The sequence below is a fragment of the Coregonus clupeaformis genome, chromosome 30, assembly GCF_020615455.1.
Source record: "Coregonus clupeaformis isolate EN_2021a chromosome 30, ASM2061545v1, whole genome shotgun sequence".
Lineage (NCBI taxonomy): Eukaryota > Metazoa > Chordata > Actinopteri > Salmoniformes > Salmonidae > Coregonus > Coregonus clupeaformis.
Genome location: NC_059221.1, coordinates 978,617 through 994,996, shown reverse-complemented (window position 1 = coordinate 994,996; position 16,380 = coordinate 978,617). Strand labels below are relative to the sequence as shown.

The 16,380-nt window shown below is 46.1% G+C and overlaps 1 protein-coding gene across 3 annotated transcripts; it reads left to right on the top strand.

Moving 5' to 3' along the window:
- The first annotated feature begins 6,065 nt into the window (after positions 1-6,065).
- LOC121545961 (renin binding protein) lies at positions 6,066-14,375 on the top strand. 3 transcript variants are annotated; one of them, XM_041856912.2, is made up of 11 exons: positions 6,066-6,257; positions 6,585-6,690; positions 6,887-6,962; positions 8,387-8,462; positions 9,188-9,366; positions 11,549-11,776; positions 11,971-12,052; positions 12,533-12,708; positions 13,274-13,405; positions 13,662-13,749; positions 14,182-14,375. In XM_041856912.2, exons 2-11 carry the CDS (start codon positions 6,590-6,592, stop codon positions 14,256-14,258), a joined length of 1,215 nt encoding a protein of 404 aa, XP_041712846.1. In that variant the 5' UTR covers positions 6,066-6,257; positions 6,585-6,589; the 3' UTR covers positions 14,259-14,375. The 3 variants fall into 3 exon arrangements, with proteins under 3 accessions (XP_041712846.1, XP_041712847.1, XP_041712848.1); XM_041856913.2 differs by having other exon boundaries at positions 6,570-6,690; XM_041856914.2 differs by lacking the exons at positions 6,066-6,257; positions 6,887-6,962 and having other exon boundaries at positions 6,608-6,690.
- Positions 14,376-16,380: the final 2,005 nt, after the last annotated feature.

The window sequence follows — 16,380 nt, the reverse complement described above, 5'->3', positions numbered from 1 at the left end:
CGTGGGCTGTGGCCTGAACAATAGCCCATTCAGGAATAAACCTGTGTTCTGCCTGTACACCTGGTGCCCGTCTCTCTTTTACTTTATGACCCAGCTGGGTCATTACATTGGTGTCAGAAGTGCTTTCGAATGACGGGATAGATCGAGATTAGGCGAGTTAGCTGTTTCAGTATAGGCCGTGGTTAGCGTTAGCGTGACTCGCATCTACGGTCATGATGATCGGGGCGAGGCGGAAAATTAAGGAAGAGTCGGACAAAGTGTCCGTTGTGGGCTCGGGTGTACCCGGTCGGGAGGGTCAGGCGACGACGGCTGTAGAAGAGCTGGAGAGCCACATGGCGGAAGTTAAATTGTCAGTCAGCAAGATGGCAGAACGGGCGGGTTTTCCTTCAAACCGCTCGACCAGAACAGACGTCACGGCGACGGAGATATCGACGTCACCGCGTGCGGAAATGGCTGGGCCTCCTTATGTAAACAGAGATGGCAGCGCCCTATTGCCATTAGTCATGGTAGCGGCTAAACTTCCAAAGTTCAATGGACAAGGTAAATGGGAAGTTTTTTTCACTCAATTCGAGTTGTTGGCTAGAGCCGGGAGGTGGTCTGACGAGACGAAAGGGTTACAGCTTGCCCTGAGCCTGGCAGAGGAGGCGTCGGAATGCCTGCTAACGCTAGCCCCGGACGAGAGGGGCGACTACGGTGCGCTAGTGGAGGCATTGGGGGAGCCGTTTGGCAGCGATGCACAGCCCAACATGCTGCGGATTGAACTGAGTAACAAAAAGAGACTTCAGGGGGAATCATTAAAGGCGTTGGCAAGTGATATTCTGAGCCTGACCAGGCGGGCTTATGCAACTATGCCGATTGGGGTGCAAGACCGAGCTGGCACGGGATAGTTTTATTAGAGCGCTCTCCCCCACCGAACTGGGTAAGCATGTTCAGATGTCGGACCCAGCATCTCTGCGGGCTGCAGTGGAGATAGCCAGGAAGAGGGAGCTGATCTGGGGTGAGGGAGTGAGAGTGGAGGTTGCCAGTCAACCAGAGGTGAGAGCAGCGGCGGCCGGGGTGCCGGGGGTCACCAAACCAGAGTGGGTCGACGAGTTGGGCGGGTTAGTCAAGACCGCTTCGCTTGTCATTGAGAGGGGCTCCAGACAACATCGCAGTGTCAGCTCAACTCCCATTGTTTGCTGGGGTTGTGGCCAGCCTGGCCACATTCAGCGGGAGTGTGGCAGATTCTCCCGTCACCAGGAAAACGACAGCGGGTTCTCGCGCAGGGGGCAGCGCGGGCCCACCCCTCCGCCCCCGAATCCACAGTAAGCAGAAGAGGTACCCAGCAGCGCAGGCAAGAGGGTGGAGACCTGCTTCCCCAGGGTGTAGCTGCCACCGTGTTTCCTAGTCCGGTAGTTGTGGTGGGACGTACCACCATTGGGGACTTCTGCAATGTCATCGTCAAGGTAGAGGGGGTGGAATGTTTGGCCCTGATCGACACGGGGCTCTACAGTAACCCCTGGTGAGACCAGACATACTACCTGTTGGGGGTGCGGGTGGACCCGACCCTTGTCCAGCTACGGACTGTCACGGGGGAGCTAGCCCCCATGTTAGGGAAGTGTCGGTTGTCTGTACTGTGGGGGGAGAACTGTGGGGTGTCCGGTGTGGGTAGCAGCGGTACAGGACCCCTGTATACTGGGAATGGACTTTTTGAAAAACTGTGGGGCTCAGTTGGACTTAGCTTCGGGGCACTTTGAGGCTGTCGGGGGGGCCCACAGTGGGAATGTCGCCTTCGGGAGGGCCAGGTCCCTCCGTCTTCCTCCAAGCTTGCCGAAACTCCACTGGTCGTCCCGGCTGCTCCCTTGGTCGTTGTGCCATCCCAGCAGCTGTCTCCGGCGGCAACGACCTTCACTCCCCATAATGGTGCAAGCACAGGCATCCCAGTAGCCCAAAACACACTGGCTCCTTCACCCCATCAGCCCGACGGGGGGAAGGAGGAAGTTATCGACGCCGTTGAGGCTGTGTGGCTGAAAAACTGTCAAGGTCTGGATGAGAGACAGAGACAGTTAAAGCAGCTGCTGTTTGACTTTAAAGATAGCTTCGCTTGGGGGGAAGATGAGGTAGGGCAAACGCACCTGGTTCAGCACGACATCGACACTGGGGACAACCAACCCATTAAAATTCGGCCCGTTGCATTCCCCTTGCCAAGAGGGAAGCAGCAGCCACAGCTATTGCTGACATGTTGCGGGCTGATTTCATTGAGCCATCAGATAGCCCATGGTCCGCGCCGGTCGTCATGGTGCCTAAGAAAGGGGGTAAACTTAGGTTTTGTGCGGACTACAGGGGCCTAAATTCTGTCACCACTAAAGACTCTTACCCCATACCGAGGATCGATGAGTCGCTAGACCACGTCAGATGGTCCTCGTGGTTCTCTTCCCTTGATCTGCGCAGTGGCTACTGGCAGGTGCCCCTCTCGCCTGGGGCACGTGAAAAAACTGCCTTCTCCACGGATAGGGGCCATTGGCAGTTCAAGGTGCTGTGCTTCGGGCTTTGTAATGCTCCTGCCACCTTTGAGAGGCTCATGGACAGAGTGCTGGCGGGGGTTCCGAGAAACGAGTGTGTCGTGTACCTAGACGACATATTGGTGCACGGCACATCGTTTGAGGGGGCACTGGGGGCACTTAGGCGAGTGCTGGAGAGGATCTCGGGGGCGGGGCTAAAATTACACCCGGAAAAGTGCCATTTCATGCAAAGGGAGGTGGCGTTCCTGGGTCATCAGCTGGGTGGTGAGGGCATCAGCACGATGCCAGACAAAGTGGAGGCTGTGAGGGGGTGGCCAATTCCAAGGGGGAAAAAAGAGGTTAAGAGCTTCCTGGGTCTGGCATCCTACTATCGTAGGTTTGTGAAAGGGTTTGCGGGGATAGCAGCTCCTTTGAACCACCTTCTCAAGAAGGACACTGTTTTTCAGTGGACCGAAGAGCACCAGCGGGCATTTGAGGCCCTCAAACGTGCCCTGGTGGAGGCCCCTGTCCTGTCCTCACCAGACCCGAACCGTCCGTTTATCCTGGACACCGACGCAAGCAATGAGGGCTTGGGGGCTGTGCTGGCTCAGCGTGGTTCTGATGGGGAGCACGTAGTAGCTTATTACAGCAGAACTTTTGATAAGGCTGAAAAACGCTACTGCGTGACAAGGAGGGAGCTTTTGGCTGTCGTGGCAGTAGTACGCCATTTCAAGTACTACCTGGGGGGCCTGCCGTTTGTGGTGCGGACGGATCACTCCGCCCTGCAGTGGCTTCTCTCCTTCAAGGAGCCAGAGGGTCAGATCGCCCGCTGGTTGGAGGAGCTGCAACCCTACGACTTCCAGGTGGAGCACAGGGCCGGCCTTCGCCACAGCAATGCAGACGCCTTGTCCCACCGCCCGACGGCTGTGGGTACTGCGCCAAACGGGTGGAGCGAGAGAGGGAACTGTGCATGGAGGAGGGAGTCACCGCCACGGTGAGTCAGCTGAGGGTGACAGAGTGCCGGGAGCTTGAGGCTGTGGACGTCGGGGAGTGGAGGCGTCGCCAGGAGGAGGACGCAGAGCTGCGTCCTGTGCTGGGGTGGGTGGAAGAGAGAAGACGACCGCCGTGGGGGGAAGTAGCCCCTCTATCACCAGTCACCAAAGGACTCTGGGCTAAATTCTCAGTCCTTAGAGTGGCTGAGGGAGTCCTCCAGAGGGGGTGGAAAAAGCCAGCTACTGGAGAAATTACGTGGCATGTAGTGGTTCCCAAAAGGCTGCAAGGGAGCGTGTTCACGGGGGAGTAGGCGCAGGGCATTTTGGGGTCTCCAAAACGTTAAAGCGCGTATGTAAAGGCTTCTATTGGGCCAGGCACAGGAGGGATGTGGAGGACATTTGCAGGCAGTGCGACGAGTGTGCTGCTAAGAAAGGACCTCCAGGTCAGTCACACGCCCTCCTACAACAATTACCAGTAGGGGAGCCCATGGAGAGACTGGGGGTAGACATAGTTGGACCGTTTCCAACCACAGACAGCGGTAACAGGTGGATTCTAACTGCTATGGACTACTTCACCAAGTGGCCAGAGGCTTACGCTCTCCCAGACCAGGAGGCAGAAACAGTAGCTGATGCGTTGGTAGGGGGAATAATCAGTCGGTTTGGGGTGCCACAGTCTATACACAGCGACCAGGGGAGAAACTTTGAGTCACGGGTGTTCTCAGAGTTGTGTAGACGGTTAGGCGCGGAGAAGACGCGCACTACTCCGCTTCACCCCCAGAGTGATGGGCTGGTGGAAAGATTTAACAGAACATTAGCACAACAGCTGGCTATCGTTACCTCAAAACACCAGAGAGATTGGGACACCCACTTACCGTTTATTCTTATGGCATGTAGGTCGGCTGTTCAAGAATCGACTGCGTGCTCCCCAGCGCTACTAATGTTAGGTCGTGAGTTGCGCACCCCAGCCGAACTGACGTTTGGCCACCCTCCTGATAACGACGACGGGGTTTTGCCTGGCCCGAACTATGTTCGTCGTCTGCAGAACCGGTTAGAAGTGGCTCACACCTTCGCAAGAGAGCAACTCGAGAACGCAGGAATGCGCCAAAAGCGCCACTATGACTCACGCGCTAGGGGGAGGCACTTTGGAGCGGGAGAACGCGTGTGGCTTCACAACCCCATGCGCAAGAAGGGGCGGTGCCCAAAGCTGGACAGTGCCTGGGTGGGGCCGTGCCTGGTGATAGAGAGAGTGGGGGAGGTGACGTACTGGGTGGAGGTTCCCCCATGGAGCAGGAAGGTGGTGGTCCACCGGGACCGATTGGTGCCCTACAGAGGGAGGAAAACGGTAGGGAATGGAAGTGAGGACTCTGATGTGAGCACACGGGGACAGTCTAGCGAGGAGACTCTAGCGCAACCTGAGCCTGGAACGGGGGCTGCCTCTTCGGAGGGCGCTGGAAATGACTTTGGGGCAGATGAGTGTTCTGGGGGTCCACCAGTGAGAGTCAAGGGGAGGCACAAGAGACTGATGCGACCTCCGGGTCGTTTTAAGGATTTTGTTTTGTAACCCTAGGGGCTGGGGTTTAGAAAGGGGGGGGCTATGTAACGACCCGGTATTGTGTTCTGTGTTCGTGGGTGTGTTATCGTTCTCATGGGTGCTAGCAGGGGTTAAATATGCCAGGACAGATGGAAAGGTTGGGGGGGGTATGATGGGTAATCCCGCGGGGTTTTGGAATGCTTAAATAGGGGTTACGGTCTCATCTCTCTCTCTTCTGTTTTGGGACCCTTGACTTGACATGTTATATTTGTGTATGTTCGAGGTTTAGCGGCGTGGGCTGTGGCCTGAACAATAGCCCATTCAGGAATAAACCTGTGTTCTGCCTGTACACCTGGTGCCCGTCTCTCTTTTACTTTATGACCCAGCTGGGTCATTACAATACTAATTGTAATTATTTTGCACTATAGCCTATTTATTACCTTACCTCCATAACTTGCTACATTTGCACACACTGTATATATATTTTCTGTTGTATTTTTTGACTTAATGTTTTTTTACCCCATGTGTAACTCTGTGTTGTTTTTATCGCACTGCTTTGCTTTATCTTGGCCAGGTCGCAGTTGTAAATGAGAACTTGTTCTCAACTGGCTTACCTGGGTGTGGATCTATGGTTGCAATGTTTGGACTCTGGACACTATTCAGTCAATTGCGGAAATAAAAGGGTACTTTAGAATGGAGGAAAACAAAGTATAAAGAAGGCACACTTGTAGATATTGTCCTTTTGAGTTTGATTATGTATACAATCACTTTATATTTTTATTTTGCTGTGGCGCTCAAATTAGCAATTGTGAGTTTAGGCAAGTGTCTCTGTCTCTCTTTCAATCAGATTGTGAGGGATAATGGGGTTGTTAGCTTTTTTCCATGTCATACGAATGAAAATAGTTGGTTTAAATAACTTGACAAAGGGGGGAGAGGGGGGGATGCTGAGGTTGAGAGGTTCATTGGTTTAGCCTACTACTACAGTCCACCTTTGAATAAAAGGGGTTGGCTTTTATTTTGTAATCATCCCTGCTCTCACATGACCGAGCTAGTGAAGCACGTGACCCTTTGTCGCAACAAGCAGTCATATGATGAACACTTTAAACATCCTCCTCTTGAAGTAAACGTTTTTTTTATTGTCTGTAAACTGTGTTGCTACAAGGTTGCGTTGTCGTCTAAAACGGCATATCTCGGCATTTATCGAATGAGGCTCCGTTGCAAGAGTGAACATCTAAAACTACGTTTGGGGAAAAGGTAACTAAGCGCAGCGCTTTCAAATAGGGTACTTCTCTATAGAGCAGGAGTGGGCAGAAGTGTATAGGCTACGTTGCGCTCGTCTATCTCTATCTATTAGAAAGTGCATAGTACATTGCTATGTCTTAACTTGTCGCTTGTTCAAAAATAGGATTAACAGCATAGCCATAAACCATCATTATGCTTTCCTGAACTGATCCTGCAAGAATAGTCTTTAGGATATCTGAATAACGGCATTCAGACATTACAGTATTATACAAACGTGTAGACCTAAGACCTATCAATTTTCATCTGGCTTTATGATCGATTCAGTCTTGTTTTTGGAAGGGGCGATGTCGATCGAGAAGTTGCAGCTGTATCGAGAGCAGATGCGCACAGAGCTGGACAAAGTGGTGGACTTCTGGCAGAAATATTCTCATGACACACAATATGGGTAAAACCATTTGATCAGATATTCACAAATATTTGTGGAAGTTATTGATGCAATTTGTTGTTATTTGAACATTTTCTTTATCATAATTTATTTTGACAAAAATAAAAAGTATAGCCTAGTCTAGAAGTATGCTAGTATGTATGTCATGTCTGTGAGATGAGATCAGTTGACCATGTTAAACAATGTATTTTTCCAGTGGGTTTTTCACTTGTATTGGGAAAGATGGAAAAATCTACGACGAGCTGAAATATGTCTGGTTGCAGGGGAGACAGGTAAACTCATCCACAAATGTTCAGTGATTGTCTTACCACTCAACACCAAACAGCCAGACCAATGCAAAGGGCTGCGAACAACATTGATGTGCATATTCTGCTTATGGTTGCAGTGCACCATGATTTGATTCTTGGGTGGGTTTTCCCATATGTAAAAAGCAATAGTAGACTATATCTGCATGTGTATGAGGTTTGTGTTGATTCTTATGTCTAATAATAATGTTACTCACAATCAATGTTCCCTCTAATTTATTTTGGCAATGAGCAAATTTCAGGTCTGCTGAGTGCAAACTTGACGCGTTTACTGTGAACGCTGAGGCTGTACCCGCTTTAAGTTACCGTTGTAACAGTGGTCAAGTAGGCTACTGTGGCTATTTGATCATAATGTAGGCCTACCAGTGTGGTCTACCAACAAAAACAATGGAGCAAATGCATCCCATAACATTTGAACATGGAAATAGCTGTTCTATCATTCAGCCTACATTAGCAGTCAATGTGTGGTCTTCAGTGTAGGCCTACATTCCATGAGACTTTTGGAAAAAAAACATTAACCTGTTTCTCCACTTGTCCTTCAGACAAGGAGGTGACTGAAAATGTTGTTGAGTTGTTTGAGTCAAGAAACCACTTTACAAAATAAAATGCATCATTATTCCCATACCATTATTACAGAGAATCTGACAAATTATGCTACCCTCTGCCTATTGGCCACTTAGCTTATTCAAGCCTGTCTCAAAATACAACACTGCCCCTTTAAGACAAAAAAAAGCTATTTAATTTACTCACTTTTCAAAGATGGCTAGAAATGCACACATTTTGTGCATTTGTAGGAAGCAATCACTCCCCCATTTCTGTATACAAATGATCTATAACTGGGCTAATAACTCACTAACTAGTGAAGGATATGAACAAATGTGCACAGGTGGCTAGATGTAGCTCTTGCTTTGACCTCAAAACAAGCGCATCAACTCATTATCGCTCATGCTGTAAACACAGTCTAGTTCAAAGTGAATGGCACAGATTCATATATGGCAATGGTCGATTTGCATATAGGCCTACTGCAGTTCTGATTGGTTATGGCGCACCGGTCTGTGTAGAGTATGGACCTGAGTTCCTGTCAATGCATGCAATAGAATCCTACTCCGATGTGTTCTGCCTACAACAAAATCTCTTGCATAGTTAATTTTTCACACTAAGTCTTGCATAGTTCGTTTTGTTTCGGTATGTTGCATTGAAACGTTGATAGTGAACTAATGGGGAAAACTCTAGAAAGTTGAGTGAAGTTCAATCTCGTGCTTCTCTGCGTGGGCTGATATTTATTCTGTGCGGCAGTAACGGGCTGTGCACCGGCGCACTTGCGCAGCTTAGAGGGAACATTGCTCACAATATAATTTCACATTTTCACTTGGATAAATGTATCTTTGCAGGTGTGGATGTATTGCCGCCTATACAGGACAATGGAGCGCTTCAACAAGCCTGAGATCCTGGAAGCTGCCAAATCTGGTATGGGGGTTTCGGGTTTGGTGGTTGCACAGCATCCTTGTCACTGAAATGTTAAAGCATTTTAGAGTGGATTTCCAAGCACTTATCAGGTTGTTTAGATGTTGTGTCCTGTCAGCTTTGCAAGGAATTTCCCAACTAAGCATTAAGTAACAGCATTTAGCGCCAAGCTTTTTCCAAAGGTGGTAGATGGTGAAATGTTTTCTGTAAGTGATTAAGTTGATTAATGAGAGTCATTTAAAGAGGTCAGTATTCTGACTCATTTAACTGATGCAAAGTGCACAGTCTGTGACAAACTGAGTGAAGACAGTACTTAAGTAACAGAGGAAATAGCTGTTTTGAACCACTTAGTATGATGTAGGCTACATACAGGATATGTGCAAATACAAAATAAAGGTGTCATGAAGACTGTAAAAACAGAAAGAAGCGCACCCAATGTTATTAACAGCATGAAGATACACACATTCCCAGTACATAGGTGAAGACACTCCAAAGATGTAATGAAACAGAAAAAACACCAATAGGATTTACTCCAATGTTAGTTTCAGGCTTTTCCGGATCTAGACCACACTGACCTTCTGTATACCACATTTTTACTTGGCTGCAGAAAAACAAACAGATGTGAGGTAGTAACTGTTTGTGGTCTCTATAGGCATTTTGGTACAACATTCTAGTTGTGACAAGCAAACTTTATCATTGTTGTTAATGTTGTTTTTATGTTTTCTTAGGGGGTGCATTCTTGCGACGCTTCGCTCGCATTCCCAATAGTGGCAGCCCATGGAAGTGTGCCTTTTGTTTGACCAGGGACGGTAAAGCCCTGAAAGTGCAGAGGACCATCTTCAGCGAGTGTTTCTATGTCATGGCCATGGATGAGCTGGCCAGGGTCACAGGAGACCAAGACATGCAGGTAAAACAGCCCGGGGCACTAAACACTTCCACAATAAAGCTTTCTGTTAAAGTGGCAATCTGATTGGTACAGCCATATTTGAACTTTTAAATTAATTACTAATAATTAGTTTAACTGTTGTAGCCCATGAGAACCCAAAATATAAGCTTGTTTTACTCCTTTAATTTAATTATAAACATACTATAGCCTCAAAACATGGTTAAAACTATAATTTTTTAATCATGGATGATCAGTTCTTCCATCCGTAGCGCTGTCTCTGAATTATAGACAGGTTACATTTCTCCAGCCCCATCCTTCCGCAGTTTTTTTATTTAATTTTTATTTAACCTTTATTTAACCAGGTAAGCCAGTTGAGAACAAGTTCTCATTTACAACTGCGACCTGGCCAAGATAAAGCAAAGCAGTGTGATAAAAACAACAACACAGAGTTACATATGGGGTAAAACAAAACATAAAGTCAAAAATACAACAGAAAATATATATACACTGTGTGCAAATTTAGTAAGTTATGGAGGTAAGGCAATAAATAGGCCATAGTGCAAAATAATTACAATTAGTATTAACACTGGAATGATAGATGTGCAAGAGATGATGTGCAAATAGAGATACTGGGGAGCAAATGAGCAAAATAAATAACAATATGGGGATGAGGTAGTTGGGTGGGCTAATTTCAGATGGGCTGTGTACAGGTGCAGTGATCGGTAAGGTGCTCTGACAACTGATGCTTAAAGTTAGTGAGGGAGATAAGAGTCTCCAGCTTCAGAGATTTTTGCAATTCGTTCCAGTCATTGGCAGCAGAGAACTGGAAGGAATGGCGGCCAAAGGAGGTGTTGGCTTTGGGGATGACCAGTGAGATATACCTGCTGGAGCGCAGACTACGGGTGGGTGCTGCTATGGTGGCCAATGAGCTAAGATAAGGCGGGGATTTGCCTAGCAGTGATTTATAGATGGCGTGGAGCCAGTGGGTTTGGCGACGAATATGTAGTGAGGACCAGCCAACAAGAGCGTACAGGTCACAGTGGTGGGTAGTATATGGGGCTTTGGAGACAAAACGGATGGCACTGTGATAGACTACATCCAATTTGCTGAGTAGAGTGTTGGAGGCTATTTTGTAAATGACATCGCCGAAGTCAAGGATCGGTAGGATAGTCAGTTTTACGAGGGCATGTTTGGCAGCATGAGTGAAGGAGGCTTTGTTGCGTTGCGAAATAGGAAGCCGATTCTAGATGTAACTTTGGATTGGAGATGCTTAATGTGAGTCTGGAAGGAGAGTTTACAGTCTAACCAGACACCTAGGTATTTGTAGTTGTCCACATACTCTAGGTCAGACCCGTCGAGATTAGTGATTCTAGTCGGGTGGGCGGGTGCCAGCAGCGTTCGATTGAAGAGCATGCATTTAGTTTTACTAGTGTTTAAGAGCAGTTGGAGGCTACTGAAGGAGTGTTGTATGGCATTGAAGCTCGTTTGGAGGTTTGTTAACACAGTGTCCAATGAAGGGCCAGATGTATACAAAATGGTGTCGTCTGCGTAGAGGTGGATCTGAGAGTCACCAGCAGCACGAGCGACATCATTGATATACACGGAGAAAAGAGTTGTCCCAAGAATTGAACCCTGTGGCACCCCCATAGAGACTGCCATAGGTCCAGACAACAGGCCCTCCGATTTGACACATTGAACTCTATCTGAGAAGTAGTTGGTGAACCAGGCGAGGCAGTCATTTGAGAAACCAAGGCTATTTAGTCTGCCAATAAGAATGAGGTGGTTGACAGAGTCGAAAGCCTTGGCCAGGTCGATGAAGACGGCTGCACAGTACTGTCTATTATCGATCGCAGTTATAATATCGTTTAGGACCTTGAGCGTGGCTGAGGTGCACCCATGACCAGCTCGGAAACCGGATTGCATAGCGGAGAAGGTACGGTGGGATTCGAAATGGTCGGTGATCTGTTTGTTAACTTGGCTTTCAAAAACGTTACCAACACAGTGGGGGGGTCACCACTTTGTTATTGTTTGAAATGCAGATTAGACTTCTGGGTTTGGCGAAAAGGGTCATGCATCAAAGACCCAATCAAATTTGAGCAGAATGGGGGCAAATACCTGCTAGCCAATCAGAACACAGAACCCTTAGTGGGTTTAGCCTGTATTATGGCCTATTTAATTTCTCATACGCTCTCGTTGTTACTAGGCGGAAGCAGCACAAATGATGGACCAGCTGGTCCACTGGGTCAGAGTGGACCCATCAGGCCTGGGCAGGCCCCAGCTTTCTGGAGACACCCCGGTCTGCAGCATGGCTGTCCCCATGATGCTGCTGTGTCTGGTGCAGCAGCTCACGGAGGGCCGCAGCGGGGAGGAGGTGGACAAGTACAGGGAGGTTGGAGGCTGGTGTGTAAAGCAGATCCTCCAACACCTTCAGGTACAGAACTGTAGTCCTACAAATATGAAACAATCAGACCTAGGTTCAAATATTATTTTTTTGGTTGAGTGTCTGATTGAGCCTGTTTGGAGTGTCAGATGGGTGGCGTTTGCACTTTTGGGGCGGTTCCATTGAATTGGAGGTAGGAAATAGAAAATGGATTTTTACTTGTCTATGACTGTGTCTTTGTACAGAGAGGTGGTACGGCCATTTTGGAAAGTGTCTCATCGGAAGGAAAGGAACTTCCTGGTTGCCAGGGGCGACTGCAGAACCCGGGTGATACCCTTTGTACTCAATTTAAGGAGGTTTCTCTAGATCAGGGCTGTTCAATTCCGGTCCTGGAGGGACGAAAACACTTCTGGTTTTTGTTTCTACCTTGTTTTTAATTGCACTCACCTAGTGTCCCAGGTCTGAATTAGTCCCTTATTAGAAGGAGAGGATGAAAACCAGAATTGTTTTGGCCCTCCAGGACCGACATTGACAGCCCTGCTCTAGATAATGTTTGATAAGCTCCATATTACTTATGTCAAGTCATCTAACATAGGGGTGTATATATTACAGTGTATTAGCCCTAATACTATATGTTTTCTGTTTTGTATAGTAGTGTAATAACACTAGTAACTTAGTCAGACTGAATACTTCACATGTAGGGATATCTAAGATGACCGGGTTGTTGCCATTGCCTGCCTGTTGTTTCTTTCCTTTATGGTTTCCTTATACCTGGTTTCCTTGTTTCCTTATATACTGTTGCCATAGGCCATGCTCTGGAAGCAGGCTGGTTCCTGCTTCAGTACGGTTTGGAGAATGGGGACCAGGAGCTCCAAAGGACAGCAGTGGACAAGTTCATGGAGGTCCCCTTTCTGACAGGCTGGGACAAGGAGCACGGAGGGCTCCTCTACTTCCTGGATGTGGACGGTTACTGCCCCACACAGGTACATACTGTGAAAGTAGATTTAATTTATTTCCTGTACGGGACCTCCTATGTGTGCACCAAAACATTTTATGGGCCTAATCATAGAATTACAGATAGAATCCCTATTAATTCAGAAGGATCTCTGTGGACCTAGTCGTAAAAGATTTGTCATTTAACTTTTATTACTTATTATTTTGGCATAAACACAACCCATCATTATGTTTTTTTATTTGATTGTCAATGTTTTACCGGTACGGCGTACCCCCACAATTTATTTTGCTGGGACGCCGTACTGGACCGTAAAACACCTTACTTTCACCCCTGCATACAACACTGCGCTTGCTGCTACTGCATGAGTCGTTCAACCAACTATAGCATAAAAATCAGTGCAGGAGACAATTGGCTGCTCAAACCCACACTCATCACAAAGGATTGAATGGGTGAAAGTAATATGGATGAAATGCCAACTGAGGTTCTCAAACCTATTGCTGTCCAGCCCTTTCAAGGCCTTTATTAATTGACTAAATAAGTGAACAAAGGACTATAGAAATGTGAACCAGGGCCATTGTGTTCTGTTTTCACAGTTGGAGTGGAGTATGAAACTGTGGTGGCCACACTGTGAGGCTCTCATTGCATACCTGATGGCCTACAGCCATACCAAAGAGCCAGCCCTGCTGGAGCGATTCTCTCAGGTGTACGACTACACCTTCAGCCATGTGAGTGGACTCCAGCGCCACATAAACAGTGGAGGACCGAATCTCCTCTTTGACAAAAATTATCTAAGTCAACAAAAAAAAATTATGCTATTGTTCTGCTAGACAATAGCATGGAAATGCCATTAATATGGATGTCATTTTATATGTAGAGAATAAATAACACAAATATTTGATATTGCAGCTAAAAGTAAGCTAAATTGCTTGAGGAGCTAACATTTTTCAATATGGCGTGCTGTTTGTCTGCCTGTTTATGCAGTTTTCTGATGCTGAGAATGGCGAGTGGTTTGGATATTTGACCCAGCAAGGGAAAGTGACACTGGATTTTAAAGGAGGGCCTTTCAAAGGTGAGAATGTTAACAGGACAGAGAAAACATGACAGCCACAAATAAATGTACCTCCTGTAATTTGAGTCAATGCAGTGATGTATACATTGCTTTGATATGTGCTCAATCTGTAATATTTAATGTTTTGCATTTGTTTTTTTTTATGTCCAAATCACCCACTCAAGTGGATATAGTAAATCAAATGTGGTTGTATTTGTTTAAAGTGAATGCAAGCCTTCCTTTGCCCCAGCCAAAAAGGTGGTGGAGGCGCGACACTGTTCTCCATTAAAAATCTATTTTATTATGAATTAATTAAAAACAGACGTTTCGGTCATGGTGGACCTTCATCAGACAGGTTTCTTTCTCCCAAATAAATGCATCAGATCAAAAAATGTGACCTTGTGTACATCTGTGATTACACTGACAATTAATCTGCCATTCGTTTTCTTTCAGGTTTCTTCCATGTGCCTCGGTGCCTTTATATGTGCGAGAAAATCCTGGACTCTATACTGAACAAACAGGAATCCTGAGGTCACCAACTAGCATGACCTGGACAATGTAATTTTTAAAATCATATACACTGAGTGTACAAAACATTAAGAACACCTTCCTAATATTGAGTTGCATTTCCCCCTTTTGCCCTCAGAGCAGCCTCAATTCGTCGGGGCATGGACTCTACAAGGTGTCGAAAGCGTTCCACAGGGATGCTGGCCAATGTTGACTCCAATGCGTCCCACAGTTGTGTCAGGTTGGCTGGATGTCCTTTGGGTGGTGGACCATTCTTGATACACACGGGAAACTGTTGAGCATTACAAATCCAGCAGCGTTGCAGTTCTTGACACAAACCAGTGCACCTGGCACCTACTACCATACCCCATTCAAAGGCACTTAAATATTTTGTCTTGCTCATTCACCCTCTGAATAGCACACATACACAATCCATGTCTCAATTGTTTCAAGGCTTAAAAATCCTTCTTTAACCTGTCTCCTCCCCTTCATCTACACTGATTGAAGTGGATTTAACAAGTTTCATCAATAAGGAAGCAAAGCATTCACCTGGTCAGTTTAATGGAAATGTTTTGTACACTCAGTGTAGGTCTATATTAGACAATGGTGTCAATCTCCTGAGATTCTGGAGACAGTTTTGAAAGCAAAATTGCACTGATTATTGCATATGGTCTTAAAGTGAAGATGGCCTACATTTTATTAGTAACAGTGCATGGAAAATAAAATGGCTATAGAAAGAAAATAAATAGTGGACATACACTGCAAAGTTTTGTACTATGATGATTACATTACATCTGCTCAACTGTTTGTTGTATCAACTGTGTGTTGTAAGCCCATATGCTTAGCATCTTGAAATATGCAACATAGTTTAATAAATGAATCAAATCATAGGCAAATAAGGGAAATATTGTTATCACGTGAGGTCAATATAAAGGTGACCCAAAATCACTTTGTTATTTACCATAGAGAATATTGCAACAAGTTGTGTTATTGTGTGTTAAAGCCTGCACTGCAACTGATCTGAGCAGCACACTGTGACCCAGGCTCCCGGAAAGACAGAACATCACCATCTGTAACATCATTGTCAGGAGGTAATGTTCTGGTGTGCAGCTCTGCATCTCTCACCAAGAGAAGCTTAGACTGATTTCACATAATGGCGGCAAGGCCCTGGCTTAATTTGAAGTAGTGTTTGAAACTTAAAATCATTGGAACTTTGAGCGCAGCAAGCAGCACACCAAAATGCCCCAGAACTTTGCGGCTCATTTCAGCTAAATACTAGGTTTATACTGTAATTAATTACTTTTTTTATATATACATATATATTTAAAAGTTATTGACATTTTCGGATTTTGACTGACCTTCATGTCTTAAAGCAATGATGGACTGTCGTTTCTCTTTGCTTATTTGAGCTGTTCTTGACATAATATGGTCTTTTACCAAATAGGGCTATCTTCTGTATACCTTGTCACAACACAACTGATTGGCTCAAACACATTAAGAAGGAAAGAAATCTCACAAATTAACTTTTTAAGAAGGCACACCTGTTAATTGAAATGCATTCCAGGTGACTACCTCATGAAGCTGGTTGAGAGAATGCCAAGAGTGTGCAAAGCTGTCATCAAGGCATAGGGTGGCTACTTCGATTTGTTTAACACTTTTTTGGTTACTACATGATTCCACACGTGGTCCTGTGTGGCTCAGTTGGTAGAGCATGGCGCTTGCAATGCCAGGGTTTTGGGTTCGATTCCCACAGGGGACCATTACGAGAAAATGTATGTACTCACTACTGTAAGTCGCTCTGGATAAGAGCGTCTTCTAAATGACGTAAATGTTAAATGAGTTATTTCATAGTTTTGATGTCTTCACTATTATTCTACAATGTAGAAAATAGTAAAAATAAAGAAAAACCCTTGAATGAGTAGGTGTTCTAAAACTTTTGACCGGTAGTGTATATATATATATATATATATATATATATATACTTTTTTTTTAACTGGGGAATTTGCCCTGGAAAAATCTAAAGGCCTCAGGATGAATGCCACCGAAATGCATAAGTGCCTTGATCGAGTCATCCTATCCGTATTATCTATCCTATAAATAAATATACATGTCCTCCCTTTCCTGTCTCTAACACACTTTCTAGAG

Coding starts and splice junctions, on each gene's coding strand:
- LOC121545961 (XM_041856912.2), top strand. CDS start 6,590: ATGTCGATCGAGAAGTTGCAGCTGTATCGAGAGCAGATGCGCACAGAG. Junction 8,463..9,187: donor CCTGGAAGCTGCCAAATCTG/GTATGGGGGTTT, acceptor ATGTTTTCTTAG/GGGGTGCATTCTTGCGACGC. Junction 9,367..11,548: donor CAGGAGACCAAGACATGCAG/GTAAAACAGCCC, acceptor CGTTGTTACTAG/GCGGAAGCAGCACAAATGAT.